This window comes from Triturus cristatus, chromosome 8 (genome assembly GCF_964204655.1).
Source record: "Triturus cristatus chromosome 8, aTriCri1.1, whole genome shotgun sequence".
NCBI classification, from domain to species: Eukaryota; Metazoa; Chordata; class Amphibia; order Caudata; family Salamandridae; genus Triturus; species Triturus cristatus.
The window spans coordinates 24,971,661-24,990,032 of record NC_140591.1 but is presented as its reverse complement, the minus strand read 5'-3'; the positions used below and the strand labels follow the sequence as shown (position 1 = coordinate 24,990,032).

The 18,372-nt window shown below is 48.2% G+C and overlaps 1 protein-coding gene across 1 annotated transcript in view; it reads left to right on the top strand.

The window, feature by feature from the left end:
• HSF2BP (heat shock transcription factor 2 binding protein) overlaps nucleotides 1–18,372 on the top strand; it is a 424,586-nt gene that overhangs the window by 147,066 nt on the left and 259,148 nt on the right. The window contains exon 5 of the mRNA XM_085620777.1: nucleotides 1,115–1,256. Within this exon, the coding sequence (XP_085476903.1) occupies nucleotides 1,115–1,256 (142 nt within the window). The remainder of the gene's footprint in view (nucleotides 1–1,114; nucleotides 1,257–18,372) is intronic.

Sequence of the window (18,372 nt, the reverse complement as noted above, 5' to 3'; positions counted from 1 at the left end):
CATATACCATCTCAACATGGCTATCTTGCTCCTCCTTCAAAGGAGATCCATGTGGTTGCGAACAATGTAGTCCAACACAGGGTGCCTGTTCCATGCAAACACAGAAAAACATGTCTATTCCATCGCATATGTTAGACTTTATGCAAGTCTTTTCTATTCCTGACCTCTTTTACCCATAGAGTTACGAACATGCCAGCATCCTGCACCTTTCTTAGGCATACAAATAGATAGCATACAGAGATTGGATACAGGTTGAACTGCCCCTAAGGCCGAGAAACAAAAGGTTTCAGCTCATGATGAATCTCTTCTCAGTCGCCAAGGCTGAAGTACCGAGCATGCATTTTGGGCATGGTTTAGTGAACATGATCTCTTTCGATCTACTATCAAGCATATGCTTTCCTGGATTGGAGAATGAAATGCATGGTCTTCTAGCCTAGGCAATTAAGGGCACGAGATGTGAGGTTTGTCTGTGGGTTAGTTTGATCTCTGCTCCTGGTGAGTAAAGTTTGTACTCTGGTTTTGTAAAATGGAACTTGATTCCTCAGTCTTGGGAACTTAGGACCCCAGCCTTGGAGAATGAACCTGAATCTCAGGACCTCTGCAGTGTATGATGCAGTCTAGACCTAAAGAATCAGGCTTTATTTCTCAGTCTGGGGCTCTAGCATGTTCTCCAGATTTGAAGAATAGAGAAGCGCTCTGGCGAAGCAAGCTTGTCTTCTGAATGTGGTGGGTTACGTAAATAGGAGCATAGCTAATACTGTGTCCTCCTTTGTACAAGCGTATCACCAGATGAAGTAGAGTGCTGCAGTCGATGGCGTGGAACCTGTTGCCTGGGTCTAGAGCATTGCCTAGTCTCAGGTTATGATGATTTGAACAAGCCACCTCGTTTCACTTCTTAAACATGTGCTGCAGTTACGACGATAACGTCTGTTCTCTAGATCCTAAAGAAGCCATCTGATGTATCCGATTGTTCATGAGCTCCAGTTCCACTTGATGAACAATGTTTTTTGCATTTCATTCCTCTTAGTTAGTAATGATTTTCTTTTCCTTATAATCCTTTACATGTAAACGATGGCATACCAAACAGACCCAGTGTTATCTTTTTCATTTTCAGAGTAAAGCGGGGAGATTTTTCACCCTCGCTGGGCAGACAATAGAGAGCTTTGTGAAGTCCCTGAGTGCGGTCCTCAAGGAGCAGCAGGACCTGGATTCAGATGAGCAACAATTTGTGCTGGGCCTGGCCGGGGTTGTGACCAGTAAGTGTCCACTGACTGTTTCTTTTTGCTCAGAATATTTTATTAAATAAGATGAACAGCTTCAGTTGAGTTTGGGGAGCCAGTGAGTGAATGACTGGTGTGGTGGAGGCACTTCCTTTGCTGGGTCCACCACAAGCTACTCCCTAAGAAAAAGAAAGTTGATGGAGATGGGGTCAGAAGTTGCATCCTAACAGGATGGGCCTTCCGCCAACATGTCCACTGCTGATTGCTCAATGGAGAGGAATTTTTTGACAGCTCTGTCATCAGGAAAACTGCTATCGCCTGGTGTCTAAATTGTGAGAGGTAGATGATAGAATAGCGGATATCCTTTAGCAGCTAGCAGCAGGCTTTTATCAGGGAGTGCAAGATTATTGGAAGGATGGTTTGTCATTCGTAGTGAACCGACGACCACATTCTTATCTTTGATTGATAATTGATTTAACACTGCAGATCCATTCCCAACGTTGACTTAAGAAATCTAAGCAACAAAATTATGCTCATCGTTCCTGTCCTTCAAGGAGGGTAGTATCAGCATCAAGATCAAAATATTTGTCCATGTAAGCTTCATCACTCATGTGGTTCTTATTTGTCTTACATTTACGATAGTTCAAGGTAACGGAGCTAAACAGAGACAAAGACAGCCCACGATGTCCAGGGCCCAGGACAAAAGTGCCTGAGCCTATTTGGCCTTGCCATGGGTGGCTGCTTTGAACTCTTTTAAAGACACATCTGCTGTGGCGCAGAACAAAGGTGTCTTCATGACCATTTTTAACTTTTAGGCCCTGATTACAAGTTTTTGGCGGAGCTGTGGTGCAAACCGCCATGCCACTGCACTGCCAAAACTCGCGCAGCCTGCTTAAATGACGATTTTTATGTAGTCTGGCAGGCGGGCAGCGTGGTGGTCCCATGGCGGGCCATTAAAAAAGGCACCGCATTAGGACCGCACTACAAGGTTTCTGCACGGCATGGACTCTCAAGTTCATGTCGTGCAGGAACCTATGTGCTAACACACAGGGTGGCACATGTTATGCCCCCCTGTGTGCATCCACATATGTTTGAGGCACAAGGGAGCCCTGTGGGCACCCTTTGTTCCTTTCCACCAGTATGAGAAAAAACTCTTAATACGCTAGGTGGGACCATGGCGGTCCCGCCAAGCATATTGCGGCCTCTGACCGCGGCTCTTATGCCAGGGAACGGTGATTCCCTAGCTAAGCCGGCAGTCCCAGGTTGGTCTGACAGCCCGAGTCGTAATCGGGCAGTCTGAACACCAGTGCAGCGGTGGCTGGATCTGCCACCGCTGTGCCACCATGAGTCTGGCAGTCCTTTTGACCGCCAGACTCGCAATAGGCCTCTTAGACTTTTGCAGATTGCTATGACCCAAGGCAAGAGCAAGACTGTAGCTTCTTCTGCAGTTGCGTTTTGGAATAAGGATGCCACGTTCCTTAGTTCAATAGGCAAAAATGTTTAGGAAATTCATCCTGTAGCTTTGATAGGCCGATGTAGACTTGTTGCTTGCAAGATGTAAGCCAAAGATGTGGAGGCCACATATACATTTTCTCTCTGCTGTTCATAAAGATCACATGGTGGAATTTCAGAGAGCTCTGAACAAAGGCAAATTGGCCGTCTTTCTGTTGCTATTCTGTTCCATAGTATGAATCTCTGGGTGGATGTGCGGAGCGTCTGTTAGAGGACAGTTTGTGAATACAGAGGAGTATTCTAAAAATGAGATTGTGTTGAGAAATCAACTTTGAACTAGTTTCAACATTTAACTTTAAGCATTGTATGAGACTTTAGGAATGGCTGACTTGAACTTGGGGTTTGATTTTGTGAAGTAACAGGAAGAATTCTCACGTCAAGATCATAGTTACAGATGATAGCTATATAGGATTATGCATATGGTTCAAAAGGCTCTTTGGCAAATGATATATGTGCAGCTAATGATAGGACCCAGAGAGTAATAATGCCTTTTAATAATTTTTTCAGTGGCACAAGAGTCAAGTAGAACCTAAGCTTATTCTCATCTGAGAGAGCATAGTCACGGAGTTTGAGGTAGTTAACTTACCAGTGTGCAAGACGTGTTACTGAACATATATAAAGGTTGTCATCTCTGTTATGTTTCAGCTTCACTAGTAACAAGTTGAATACCAGAGTTGGTTACATAGAGATACAGTTAAGCTATATCCTGTTCACAAGCTGCCAAAATATTGTCTTTTGCATTTTGATAACTACTTCGACCTGCAGACGACAGTGCCCAGCAAAGCAATGAGTCAGATTAGTGGTTCCAGGGTCTCTGTTGTCTCTCTTTTATCCCATTATCCAATTTCCCTTTCCTCACTTCTACTTCTGCCTTTCATATTCTTGTATGTGGTCATCGGTGGTGATAGTGAGAGACGTAGAGATCAACAAGATTAGTGCTTTCTGGGAAGAACCTAGCCAAAAGTCAGCATTGCAGTGTATAGGATCAAACACAAAGTTAAGAGTCAAGCTGTGGTAGGAAGAATAGCTGGTTTGTAGACTATTACTGCATCATATCTTTCACAATTGTGATTAATTAAAGTCCTCAGTGCAGTGATAAAAAGGAGAGAAGATCCTCTCCATCAGTGGATACACTAAACATTTGCACCTCTAATATGTTATACATTGCTTAAACGATGGTATGCTACCTTTACATTGATTCATTTATATAGACTTACATTTACATCACATTTTTTACAATGCTTATCATTTACAAAGACTTACATTTACATCACATTTTTTGCAATGCGATAAAAAAAATCGAGCATATACCAACAAAAACTATATGAGACTCAACACATCGGCAAGTTTCTTGCCTGGTCAACTAAAGAAGGAATTGGTCATTCCGTTAGAACATCCATTCACAGGCCAGAAGGTCACTGACCAGTCAGTTCTACACCTCATTGACTTTGCCTATTCTATCTGAATAGAATCATCAGGCAATGTTGAGGCCAATAACTCTCTTGGAGATTCAACAAGCTTTAAATTTATTGCCAACGCAAAAGCTTGCAGTAATGATGGACCACCTACAGAATTTTTCAAATCATTTTCATATGAACCTCTTCCATTTTTAGTTGATCTTTTTAATTTTATTAAAACTGGGGTCAAGATCCCCTTAACCTTTTCAGAAGCAACTATAGTATAATTTCTTAAAAAGGATAAGAACCTAAAATCTCTGCACTCTTACAGGGCGATTAGCCTGCCCAATACAGACTATAAATTACTAACAAAGCTTTGGGTGATCCACGATACTCCATCAGCACAACAATTAATACATCCAGATCATACTGGGTTTGTTGCAGGGCGTTTAATGTCTTCAATACCCAGTTTCTGATTCAGGCCATAGATTATTTTTCAGTAAATCATGTAAAAGCCCTAGTGATGATGATCGATGCCGAGGCATTCGATCTGGTAAATTGGGATCCCCTATTTTTCTGCTTGGGAAAATTAGCCCCCCTCGCCCCCGCCCAGGTGATTTCAATGCTAACCGACCTATATAACGGCGCCCAAGCAAAGCTGGTGGTTAATTCCAGGGTCGCAGGTCTAATTAAGATCACAAGAGCCACACGTCAGGGGTGCCCCCTTTTCTCGCTTTTATTTACTTTATAGAACCACTTTATAGAACCACTGGCAATACAATTCTGAAAGAGACATGTTAGTGATAGATTCCTTACCTTATAATTACCCCCAGGCGTCAGAATGGAGCCGGAAAGTTTACGCCAGCAGTACCCCTGCGCATCAGAAGGTGGCGTTGTGCGGCCCCGCGTCCGTCCGTGGTAGGTGTCGTGATCGCCAGGATGATGTCGTGGCAGCTACTTAGACGCCGCCCTCGCGCGCTGAAGTCAGTTCTTTCTTTATCCGCGCCAGCACGCGCAGATCCGGAGAGAGCGGTACCCCCAGTCAATTATTGACTGAGTTTTTGGGACTTTAGTTGTCTTTTTTGAGTCTATCGACTCCTGGTTCCAAAGGGATGCCGGGTTTTAAATCTTGCGAAGTTTGTCCCCGCATGATGTCGGTGACGGACCTGCACCGCGAGTGTCTCTACTGCCTGGGGTGCGACCATGACCCCACGTCGTGCCCCGACTGCCGGGCCAGGGCTCCGAAAACATTACGGGAGTGGTGCTAAAAGTTGCTTGAAGCCCGGGAGTCGGCTCTGCGCCGTTCAAGGTCCCGGTCCCGTGGGAAGTCAAGGGACCAGTCGTGGGGACGCCATAATTGTTCTACGAAGTCTTCGCACTCGGGGTCAGGTAAGACGAAGCACAAGAATTCGAAGAAGCGCCGTCGCTCTTCGCCTTCCCCTAGCCTGTCACGCGACATGGCTGAGGGTGCGGGTGGTGCCGCCCCGCGGCTCCGGCGGTGCCTACGCAGTTGCCGACGGCCTACCCGCCTTTTCTGGGTCCATCTGCCACTCTGGCACAGCTGCAGGACTTCCTGTCAGCCATGGCTCGCCTCTTTGGCCTGTTGGGCCCCGCCGGCGCGCCTTCGGGCACCGTGGGTTCGACTGGGGGTCCTCGCCCTTCTTCATCGTTGGCTCCGGCCCCAACGTAATCGACGGCTCCGGCCTCGGCGCAGCAAGACCCCCATGGATCCATGCATGGATCACAGCCGACGTCAGTTGACCTCGTACTACCTCCACCGATGTCGACGTCTACGGCACCGCCGCCGGCCGGCCACCCGGCCGATGTCGTCCCCGGCTTCCACCCCAACATGGAGACGGTGCCAGACCGGTGTCGATCAACGCCGATTCCGACGCCGATGGGGAATTTCTATCCCTTTCTCCATCCTCCTCCTTCTTTTCCCCCTGCCCAGCAGGTTATGGAGGACTGGGAGGGGTCTGAAGACCCTCTCACAGCCCAATGCGAGTTAGACCCGGACTGGACAAAGGATTTGGAGAACGCAGGTAGACTGGATTTATCTCCAGAACCTGGCGCACTGTCTCCTTCTACTGTGGCTACGGAGGAGGGTGGTACTTATTCAGTGGTGTTGCGTAGGGCAGCCGAGGCTCTCCACCTCAAGCTCCCTACAGTGGCCATCAGGACTAACCTCCTGACGGAAGTGCTTGGGCCGGTGGCTTCCTCTGCGGAGCCGCTGCTGCCCTTCAATGACGCACTTTCAGACGTTCTTTTGGGCACCTGGTCCAGGCCCAACACAGGGGCTCCTGTGAATAGAAACGTGGCCCGGCGCCATCGCCCGGCCGACCACATTTTCCTCTCCCAACACCCTTCGCCTGAGAGCTTGGTTGTCCAAGCCTCCAAACAGGGAATCCAAGAAACTGGAGCAGTTTTGGAAGAAGATTTTCTCTTCCACCAGTTCAGGGTTGCGGTCTGTGAACACCGCATGCCTCTTGGGCCGTAATTCTCACTCAGTGTGGGATACGGTGGCGCAGGTGCTGCCTCAGTGTCCGGAGGAGGCCCGGACGGTGCTCTCCCAAGCTATTGCTGAAGGGAGAGATGCAGACAAGTTCACGATTCATTGTGGTCTTGACACCGCCGACTTGCTGGGCAGAGCGATTTCCACGACAGTGGCACCACGCCGTCACGCCTGGCTGAGGACAACTGGCTTTTCAGGGGATGTCCAGAACACTCTGATGGACATGCCTGTTGATGGCACTCTCTGTAGGAGAGTATGATCTGCTTCACATGTTTACCCCCACTTTTTGCTGGTGTTTCACTGTTTTTCGATTTTAGTCTGTCTGGGACCCTGCTATTCAGGGCCCCAGCCTAGCTGCTTCCTCTCTAAAATGATTCCATGTACCTTAGGTACAGTTCAGATTGGATCTGCGGTGCCCTTATAAGTCCCTAGTATACGTTATACTATGTACCCAGGGTATAGGTACCCCAGAGGCCTACCAGGGGCTGCAGCACCCCTGGAAAGCCACCCAAAATGACACCACAGGTCTGCTACTGCAGCCTGGGTAAGCTGGTGCATGCACCACTTACTGTGATATAGGTTACCTATATCACTATATATATATATACAAACATAGAATTCTATAAGTCACTCCTATGGCAGGCCTTCTCAATCCTGAAGGCAGAGTGCTTGGTTCCTATGTGAGAGGGTGCCCCTGCATGAGCAGAGCCCCTCTGCAGCGTTTGGAGACCCTTCTCTGATGCTGTTTGTAGTACAGCCTGACCATATACTCTTAAGTGCATTATAACCAAACGGTAAATGCTAACTTTGGACTGGCTGCACGGAAACATGTGTTTGGTGTCAAACACCTTGGAATCATACCCCCACACCAGTAACTGGTGTGGGAGTATGATCCCACCCTTCTAGAGGGAGAGACATGACAGCACTGGCATACCCGGTAGAAACTTAATAGAGCCCTGGCATCACAAAATGGATGCTGCAGCCACAGACACGGGTCTGGCCTCCTGCTGCTGAGCGAAACTCCGGCAGGGGAAGCCTGGCCAATAGGTTTCCTGTCACAGGGAGGTGTAACCACCTCCCAGACAGGCTTATGTGTATTGGGGCTGGGTGGGAGCACTTCCAGAGTGCTTTGAAGTCCTGCACTGGGGGCACATTTGGTGTCCCTGTGCATAGTCCAGCTCAAACCGGTTCAGGGGCTTCTGGCGTGAAACTGGACAAAGGAAATGGGTGTAGCCACCCCTGTTTCCAAACCCTCATATAGGTGGGTCCCCAGATTATGTCCAACCCCCTACCTTAGTATAAGTATGGGACCCCTGTCCTTTAGATTACCCTGGACGAAACTCTGAAGCTGAATCCTGGACCTTTGACGCTCTGCTCAAGATCCGAGGACTGAAGAAATCTCCCTTGGGGTCAAGGAGTGACTCCCCTGCTTGGCATGCACCAACGAAGCAATTTGCCGGTCTGCATCATCAATGCTCCCGCCGGACTCCGAAGTATTTGCAGCCCAGGAAGAGGATTTCCAGACATCTCAGAGGCCGACCCGAGTCCCCAGCAAAGCTGAGACCCGCAGCCCTCGTGAGTAGCATGGAACCGGAACTCCTGGTCACCGTGCATTTCTGCAAGTGCATTGACTTCTCGGAGTTTCTTGAAGTCATGCTTGGGCTGACTTTTAGCCCCCCACCTCGAGCACTGAATCCACCGAAGACTGTCGGCCTGGTCATTCCGAGTGACCCGTGGGCCGCCATTTTAAGTTTCGTCTCGAGGTCCATTCGCGATCCCTGGTCCGTTGACTGGTGGGTCCCTGAGGGGGTAACTTTGCATTTCCTTGGGCTTTCCTGGTTGCTCCAGACGTGCCCTGACTCCCATCCAAGTGGTGAGTCCCACAGACCTTGCTGGTCTGCACAAAAGCATCTTTCTTGTTTCCGCGTGGGTTGCTGTTGCCAAAGTTTGTAGTGCCCACTCCGGGCACCGACACTGCAGCACTCAACATCCTTCGTGGGACAGCTCGAATCCAGCCCCTGGTTGTCCTCGATGTCTCCTGGTCCTCGTGGCTGAAGAGTCGAGCTTCTCCTCCTTCACCTGAAATCACCCAACATCGGTGGGCATCTGCTTGTCGCCTTCCTGTTCACTGGCAAGTGACCCAGGCTCTGTCCCCTCTGCTTTCAGGTTCTTCTCATCTTCGTTCCAGGCTTGGATCTCTTCGGACATTTCGCTTCTGCCGAGCGTAACTCTCTCCTAAGGTACAGCAGCTATCATCCACGTGGCCTGCGAGACAACCTTCCGATAGGACAGTTTCTACGGATCCGTATAAATTGTACAAAACGAGCAGACTACCTGATTGAGTCTGAAGATCTGAGTACCAGATTGATCTCAAGGGGCTACCCCAAACGTTTGGGTTAAAGGGCCCAAAAGAGGGCCTGGTTTACCCAAGGGAAACGTTACTCACGGCCAAAGATCCTGATGAATCTGCTTCCAAGAAAATGATCTGTGTCACGACTTTTTCCACCAGAAGTAACGCTGTGAAAAAGATCATAAATAAACATTGGAACCTGGTATCAACTGAGATCGATCAAATGAGTTTACCTATGCATTCCTTCAGAAAGGCCATGAGTATCAAGGATCACGTGGTACACTCCTTCCTGGAGGACCCAGTGGATCCAACTATCCAGTCACTCTGGAACCTACCACCTATCATAGGACACTTCAAATGTGGGTCCTGTAAAGCCTGTCTAACAACGATTCAAACCAAAAAGTTTGTTTACAAACATCACACAATCATGTTGCATTCCCATACTAACTGTAACTCTATTAATGTGATTTATGGGATCATTTGCCCTTGCGGTCTCCTATATATCGGCCAAACACAGCAGAAAATCAAAGCAAGGATATTGCAGCATCAAAGCAGGATCAGATGCCATGTTACCTCTGGTTGAGCATTACAGCCAGCTGGGACATGGCCCTGACCAAATGCAATGGCTTGTGATAGAAAAAACTGAGTTGGGCCCAAGAGGAGGAAATATATCCTCTATCCTTACCATAAGGGAATCCAAATGGATGATCCATTTGGATACTATCAATATGGGTTTGAAAGAACAAGATCCCAGCAATGCACAATTAGCCTGTCTTAGCAACTAGGGAGTTATGGTGATTTATAGTCAGTTTCTCTACCATATGAACTCTTATCATATGTTGCATTATTGTGTATATTTACCTAGATTTAATATATTTTCATATTCAACAAGATGATCATTGTCACAGTCCTGAGCCATTTTATGACCTGTTAGCATGCGTTATGTGAACATTCTGGTGCATGCGACTGTATGATGTAGGTAGATACGTTATGAACACGTATACATGTTATTCACTCTACTGCGCCACTACATTCAATGATGACGTTATTTATAAATGTGTTATCATCCGTAGTTACTGGTGACATCTGCAACCAGATGATAATCGTCATAGTCTCAAGTCACTGTATGGCCTGATATCATGTGTTTTGGTCAACATCCTGTTGTTCATGTGACTATATGATTTTGGTAGATTCATAATGTACACTTAGACTTGCTGTGTATTCTGCTATGCCACTACATTCACCAATGGCGTTTTTTATAAATGTGTTATAATTCATAGCTATCGTGGATCATGGTCCAGATTGTTAATGCTGTGGCGCCCTATTTTATCAACAATTGAAACCTACAATGTCCAACAAATTGAGGCTCTTCGACCTCTAATTTAAAATGATTGCCCTCGTTCTCATTCACTGAATAATGCCACCTCTAACTCGCAGCACGTATGTAAGAATTTGTTTATTTCCAGATTTAAACTATTCTTAATGAAAACACCACTTCGGTGTCTTTCTTCTAATGCACTACCACTGCCAGCATCAAGCGGCTGCGCCGCGCGGGACGTCATGTGGCGCACGGCGTCTTAACATTAGTGAGGGGTCCATGCAGCTACAGCGCCTTTTTCATTCAATTGTGAGGATATCAGCCTGTTACGAGTAACGGTAAGCTCCTTTCTCGGCCGCTATCCTTTGGAGCAGTTTTCGGGCAATGTGTATTCGGTGTTGTTTAAAACAGATACGGTTACTATCCGACATTGTGGCCCTTTTTCTAATCACACCACCCTCCCTGCCAGGGGCCGCTGATTGATTGTGTCCACGCGACTCTGTGTATTATATATATTTTCTTTAAAGAAAGGTTTAATACCCCTCTACCCCCGGGTCCCTTGTTTTTGGTTATTTCTACTTGACCCCGTGTGTCCCTTTTGAAGTTTTTATTCCTTTTGACTTATGGGTACGCCCTTTCCCCGTTTTTTTAAGAGGTTCCTTTCTTGACTTGCCCATATGATGTTCCTATGTAGGCTTACATTTAACCGATAGGCTCTGCTTACATTGTGTTGTTCACTCCATTATAAGCTTAATCTGATGACTGTAGATTATGGTACCTTTTCCTGTGCGCTGCATGTCTTGAGTGTGGGTCCCCCCCTCTTTTTAAATCCTTCTTACATTTGCTCTTTTCCGTTTTATATCCATAGAGGCCAACTCTTCTGTGATTGATTTCACTTTTTCCACCGATGGTTTATCCACGGCGAGCGATGCTGTAGTAATTAATGCCTCCAGAATGGTGCTATAATTGATTTGGACTAAGTAAGTTGCACTTTTCTTGTTTTAATTGTGAGAATCTAATTAATTGATTTGTGGATCACCCCTACATTGACACCTTATTATTTTAGGTGTCCTTCACCCCCACCTTATTCGGAGCCTTCCAGCCCTTGCGCCTTCGACGCTAAGCCAGTATCTACTATGCTTTAATCTTCCAATACGGTAATTATAGTGATTTCTTTCCCTGCCTAGTCCCATTTAAAATCCTCTCTTGGGACTCGATGTAATTCCATTTTATAATACTGATTTAATATCTTTGTAGGTGCCCCTCCTCCCCGTTACACCGTCACTTCTGTCCTGATGAAGACCCCGCTAGTAAGGACCCAATCAACCTACCTGGGTTAAGGGGTCGAAACGTCGACATACAACTTTTCCAGTACCATCAATAGTGCAATGTGCACTGTGTTTTCTCAAATGTACATGGCTCTGTAAACGAATGTATATCCAATGAATGAATTTCACTTTGACTGTGTGGCATAGAGTAACATGTCCAACAATTGAATTGTGATAGTGTCAAAACGTTATATGTCACTTGCCCCAGTACCTCACTCTACTCACTTCCCTCCCCTTCCTTGGCACCTTGCACTTTTGATCAGTGTCGATTTACTTCTTAAAAAATGTGTATTTTGCTAAGTGTGATTAAATAGCACTTTGCTATCATTTAATTGTTCAAGTATTTTTGATGTTGATTTTGCTATTGCTTTATAAGCATTTATGCTCTGGGACCTTTTCTTTATACTGTCCTGGTCCTCGTGGCTGAAGAGTCGAGCTTCTCCTCCTTCACCTGAAATCACCCAACATCGGTGGGCATCTGCTCATCGCCTTCCTGGTCACTGGCAAGTGACCCAGGCTCTGTCCCCTCTGCTTTCAGGTTCTTCTCATCTTCGTTCCAGGCTTGGATCTCTTCGGACATTTCGCTTCTTCACGGCAGCAGCACTTCTTCGCCAGCTCCCATTGAAATCGACGACACGACCCGACACCAAAAGACACCTATCCACCCAGCTTCCCTGGGTGAGGTAACACGAGTACTCCGGTGCTCCCGTGGGTGCTAGCTCTAGAACTTCCTAAGCCCAAAAGGGTTTGGTCCTGACTCATTTCTAAGTGTCCCTTATCTTTAAAAATCTAACCGCGACTTTCCCCATAGAAGCTAACGGGAGCTCGCGGCTGTGTTCACACACTGCACACGGCCCCCGTGGGTCCCCTGTGTCACTACCTTGGGTGGTTCCTTGGAGTCCCAGCAGTTCTACAGGCTCTAGGCCTTGTGTTTAGTTAGGTCGTGGTTCTTATACCACTATTTTATTATATGGTTTGGCTCGCCCCTAGGGCCTGACGTGTATTTGTGCTATTTTACTGTGATTATTGAAGTGTAACTTATGTGTTTTGACCTCTAGTCTCATAAAGAGACTAGGAGGGTGTGTTTAGTAATAAATACATATATTTTATTTATATACCTGGTGTGGATATCTTTCATTTAGTGACTCAGAAGGTTATAGACTGGTAAAACAAGCTGCTTTACATTCCTTCAAGACTTAGCCTGAAGGCTGCTCTCCATAGCTACCACTAGGATAGCTTTCAATAAAGGTTGTATTTCACCTATAACCAATAAGGGGTTGTTTGGACTGATACAAGGTGCCCACTATATGGACAGCATATATCAGGCCAACTTCTCACACTCGCCTTTTTGTGGACAAGGCAGATAGTGCGTTGGAGCGCTTTAAGGACTCGCCGGCTATGGCCAACACCCTGGGGCCTTTTGGCCACGCGCACTCCTTCGGCTTCTTCTTTACGCTCCTTTTGTGGCCAAGGAAGGGTTCACGGGGCCAGCGGGTGGGTCAGTCCACCACCACCCCTGCCATCACTGCCTCCAACCTTCCTAGTCCGGTGTTTCAGGCCCATCAAACGCCAGTGGGCGGCAGGATTCGCCATCACCTCCCCCACCAGTGCACCATCACTTCAGACAGCTGGGTTTTACAGATAGTCCGAAAGGGCTACTCCCTCGCCTTCGAGACTACCACTCCAGCCATGCCACCTAAATTCCACCACATGTCAAGAGATCACTTGACACTTCTCCAGCAGGAAGTTGCGGCCTTCTTGGCCAAGGGGGCCTTCGAGCGCGTTCCGACGCCAGAAGTGGGTCGTGGTTGTTATTCCCACTACTTCCTGGTTCCAAAGAAGGACAAGGGCCTACGTCCTATCTTAGACCTTTGGAACGTCAATCGCTTCCTCCGGAAGGAGAAGTTCAAGATGCTCACACTTGCTTAAGTCTTGTCTACCCTAGACCCGCAAGACTGGATGGTGGCGTTGGACTTGCAGGACGCTTACTTTCATATCCTCGTCCTACCGGCCCTTCGACGTTACCTGCAGTTCATGGTAGGCCACAAGCACTTTCAGTTCACCCTACTCCCTTTTAGCCTCACCAGCGCCCCTCGGGTGTTCACGAAAGTGATGGCAGTGGTCGCAGCTCATCTGCGCAGATCAGGGGTTTCAGTCTTCCCTTATCTCGACGACTGGTTGTTGAAGGCAGGCTCGCACCAAATAGTCGTCTCCCATCCCCACCATACTGCGGCCGACCTCCTGCATTTGCTGGGATTCTCTATTAACGTGCCGAAGTCGCACCTGATTCCCTCTCAAAAGCTCCCCTTCATTGGAGCGGTACTGGACAGGGCGCAGTTTCGGGTTTATCCTCCTGAATAGCGAGTCCGGGACATTCGGGCTATGATTCCGATCTTTCGGCCCTTGTCCTAGGTTTTAGTCAGGATGACCTTGAGGCTGCTGGGCCTCGTGGCCTCCTGCATCCTGCTGACTAGTCATGCCAGAAGGCATATGCGGGCTCTGCAGTGGGACCTGAAGTCCCAGTGGGCGCAGCATCAGGGGAACCTGTCCGAGTACGTCCGGATCTCGGAGGGCACTGCATGACAATTGCAGTGGTGGCTCACGAACCAGCATTGGGTCAGCGGCAGATCACTCTTCCTTCCCCAACCGGAGCACACAGTGGTGACGGATGCGTCCCTCCTGGGATGGGGCGGCCACATGGGAGAGGCGGAGATCAGAGGCCTCTGGTCTCCAGCGGAGTCCAGGCTCCATATCAACCTTCTGGAGCTCCTGGCGATCCTATTTGTATTTTTATTTTTTTATTTAGAAAGTTTTATATAGCGCGAACATGACCACCGAGGGTATCAGAGTGCTTTACAGATTGTGCAGTAGGACGAGTACATACAAACACAGATATTCAACTGTGCAGTAGGATGAGTACATGCAAACACAGATATTCAACATATCGAAAGGTACATAGACTTATAATGTCCAACATTCTCATGAGCCTAGCTTCAAGGACACAAAACAGCATAGATAGCCCGGGAGTCAAGTGGGGAAGGCAGACTGAGGCAGATATTTCTTCATCAAGAGCCCTTTAACTTCTTATTTGAAGAGGAAAGTGGAAGGGATCACCCTGACTTCGAGGGGGAGAGAGTTCCAGATCCTTGGCGCCATACCTGAAAATGCTCGATTATAGTTTTTTTTTTTTCTTAAATTTTTGTGGTTTGAGTAAGAAGGTGCTGGCCCTTCTGGAGGCTCTTGAACCACATGAGAGCTCCAGTTTGTGAGCGAGGTACATCGGGGTCTTGAGGTAGATGGTTTTGTGTCATGCATGCAATTTTCAGCTGAATCAAGCTTCATATCGGAGCTATTTCAGAACTAGCAGGTCCGGAGAGATGTGGTTGAATTTTTTTGTGCCCGCTACGAGCCTAGCCACAGCTTTGAAGGTCACCCTAAGGGGAGCCGTTTTCACTCTGGCCAGGCCACACAGCGTTGCACTGCCATAGTCCAGCTTTGCGATCATAAATGCTTGCACTGCAACCTTTAGGTCACGAGCAGGGAGATAGGGTGTGAGCTTCCTAAGGATGCTGAGTTGGAAGTTCGCTCCTTTGGTGAGGGAACTGATGTGTTTTTGCATGTTCAGACTCTTGTCTAGTATGATACCAAGCGAGGAGGCCGAGTCCACGAGGTGAGGTCTGCAGTTAGGAGCCGTAAGCTGATTCAACCATTGTTCAATGACCGGTGATTGCTTGTAGGGTGAGATAAGGAGGAATTCTGTTTTTAGAGCATTTAGTTTCAGGTGGTTACGTGTCAGCCAGCTTTGTGTTTCCAGCAGGACTGAGTTGAGGGACTTAATGTCCTTAGGGGAGGTGATCTTCAGGTATATCTGAGTATCGTCCGCATACATGTGATAGTGAGTGCTGGATGATTTCAGCATTTCTGTTAGAGGCTCCATGAAAAAGTTAAAGAGCGTGGGAGAGAGTGCTGAGCCTTGGGGAACCCCCAGCGTAACCGGTGCAGGATGGGACAGGGATTGGTTCACCTTGAAGCGTTGGGATCTATTCAGGAGGAACAAAGAGAACCAGTTAAGCATAGGCCCAGACAACCCCATCCTGTGTTCCAGAAGGCCAATTAGATTATCATGTTTGACAGTGTCAAATGCTGACGAAAGGTCAAGAAGGACCAGTAGGCACGACTCATTGTGGTCCAGCATTCTTAATGCATCATCAACAATGTGCGTTAGGGCCGACTCTGTGCTATCACTCGGCCGGAAACCAGATTGGCATTGGTCCAGGAGTTGGATATGGTTGCAGAGTTGGGCAAGCACACATTTCTCCAGGAGCTTTGCTAAAGTGGGGATGTTGGAGATTGGGCGGAAGTTATGAAGGTCCGAGGGATCGGCAGTAGGTTTCTTTAAAATCGGAGTCACTTGACCCATTTTTAGGCAATCTGGGATAGCACCTTGCCACAGTGATGCTTTGACGACCGTAGTCCACAATGTTAGTAAAGAGGATCTAACTTCCGGGAAAATGTTTAAAGGCATCCTACTTGCACTGAAAGCATTCCTTCCCTCTGTCAAGGAAAGAGTAGTGCAGGTGTTCATGGACAACACCACCGCCATGTGGTACTGCAACAAGCAAGGCGGGGTGGGGTTGTTGACTCTTTGTCAGGAGGCTCTGCGTCTCTGGACATGGCTGGAACATCAAGGCATTTCCTGGTGATTCAACACTTGGCAGGGAGCTGAAATTACCTGCATCGCAGCACGCCGCCATCGCCAAGAGTCACGGGGAGATAAAACATCGCAGAAACCGGCACTTTCCCGCGTCGCCGCCCCGGGACTCCATCTCCCGGCTGCCCCAGTGGCGGCGCGTCATCACACGCAGCGCCAGCGCCAGGAGGCGCCTACAAGTAACGCCGAGGCCGGCGGAGCAGGGGGGAGCTGAAATTACCTGCATCGCAGCACGCCGCCATCGCCAAGAGTCACGGGGACATAAAACATCGCAGAAACCGGCACTTTCCCGCGTCGCCGCCCCGGGACTTCATCTCCCGGCTGCCCCAGCGGCGGCGTGTCATCACACGCAGCGCCAGCGCCAGGAGGCGCCTACAAGTAACGCCGAGGCCGGCGGAGCAGGGGGGAGCTGAAATTACCTGCATCGCAGCATGCCGCCATCGCCAAGAGTCACGGGGAGATAAAACATTGCAGAAACCGGCACTTTCCCGCATCGCCGCCCCGGGACTTCATCTCCCGGCTGCCCCAGCGGCGGCGCGTCATCACACGCAGCGCCAGCGCTAGGAGGCGCCTACAAGTAACGCCGAGGCCCGCTTCGCGGGACGCGCCGGGCGAAGCCCGGGCCAAGGGCGGGCCCGTTTTAGCCCGTTCTAGACCGATCAAGGACGGGACGGACCAGGTCTCTTTCAAGTATCATAGAAGATTCAGGTCAGTTTGTAATCCTATTTCCGATTTAGTTCTACTTACCCTATTTGTCGACGGTAGGTCAGGCATTAAAACATAGTCACAATGTCTGTATCTCCGTCAATTGGTAATGCAAAAGACACGAGAAAGCCCACAGGAGGAGCATTAATGGGCACACTGTATAGTTTTCTGGTTAGAGTGTCTTCAGCCCTGGCTAAAGATATTGAACTGACAGAAAAGAGACTATCCCTTGATATCGCCTTTGATAAAAGGTCCTCCATGGGCCGGCTAACGGAAGCTCGCTCACCGGATTTATTACAGAGAGAGACTCAAGATTCTTTACCTTTATTGTCATCTGCTGAGGAGGAAGGTGTCCAGGGTCCTCTAGGGCTCTACGAGGCAGTAAGACCTATGCCCTCTGAGCCTTTTCGTACTGCTAATGGTTTGGGAACACCTATGGAAATGTGCAGCTCTGTTGTAGCAGAAAGTTCCCGCTTTGATAAAATGAAAACTCGATCGACTGACACTTCCAAGGCAGTGCCCGTTAAAGTTATACAGAACCCCCCATCAAAACGATGTCGCGCCAAAAATAAAGTCCAGACACCTGGAAAGTCCAAAAAAGCCTGCAAAGGTCATCCTGTTAATAAGACCGTAATTCAATCCGGAAGTACTTGTCATGCTTGTGGAGACATAACAAATGTGATTCCTGATGATCAGTTTACAACAAATGAAATGGGCTCTTCCTTTTGGACTAAAATGGAACTCCTGATCAAAGAATCCTGGGCACCTTTTAGTGATCGGTTAGACTCTATTGACTCTAGACTTACTTGTCTCGAATTATTGTTAGCTTCATTTCGAGGCAGGGAAGGAAACCGTGATATAGAGACAGGCAATACTCTTGCAGGGAATGGGTGTGTAGGGCCTAACCCAATTAGGGCCGTTGGAGCATTACCTTCTGCTCCCCATGAGACAGTCCCTAGTGGTCATGAGACAGTCCCTAGTGGTAACCTGGTAGTATCCCAGGCTAACCCAACGGAGACCGTCCCAAATAATTCCTCACTGGAAGTGTATCCACGCGTTGGGGGTTCGATGCCACAAAGTGAGTCTGGTCCAGCGGTAAATCACAATCATAAGCATAAAGTAGCTCAGAATATAATGCCTAAAGATTTTAATACAGCTTTGTTACCCACCATCCAACTCCCACCAGAGGCCGTGCCTTATGTAGTGGTCCTGGCAGGGGTTCCTCCATTAGTACGGGGCAGGAGGGAATCATATCAGGAGTTGAAGAACAAGTGTATCCACTGGCTCAATAAGGATCGTACCCTCCCACCATATGTCTC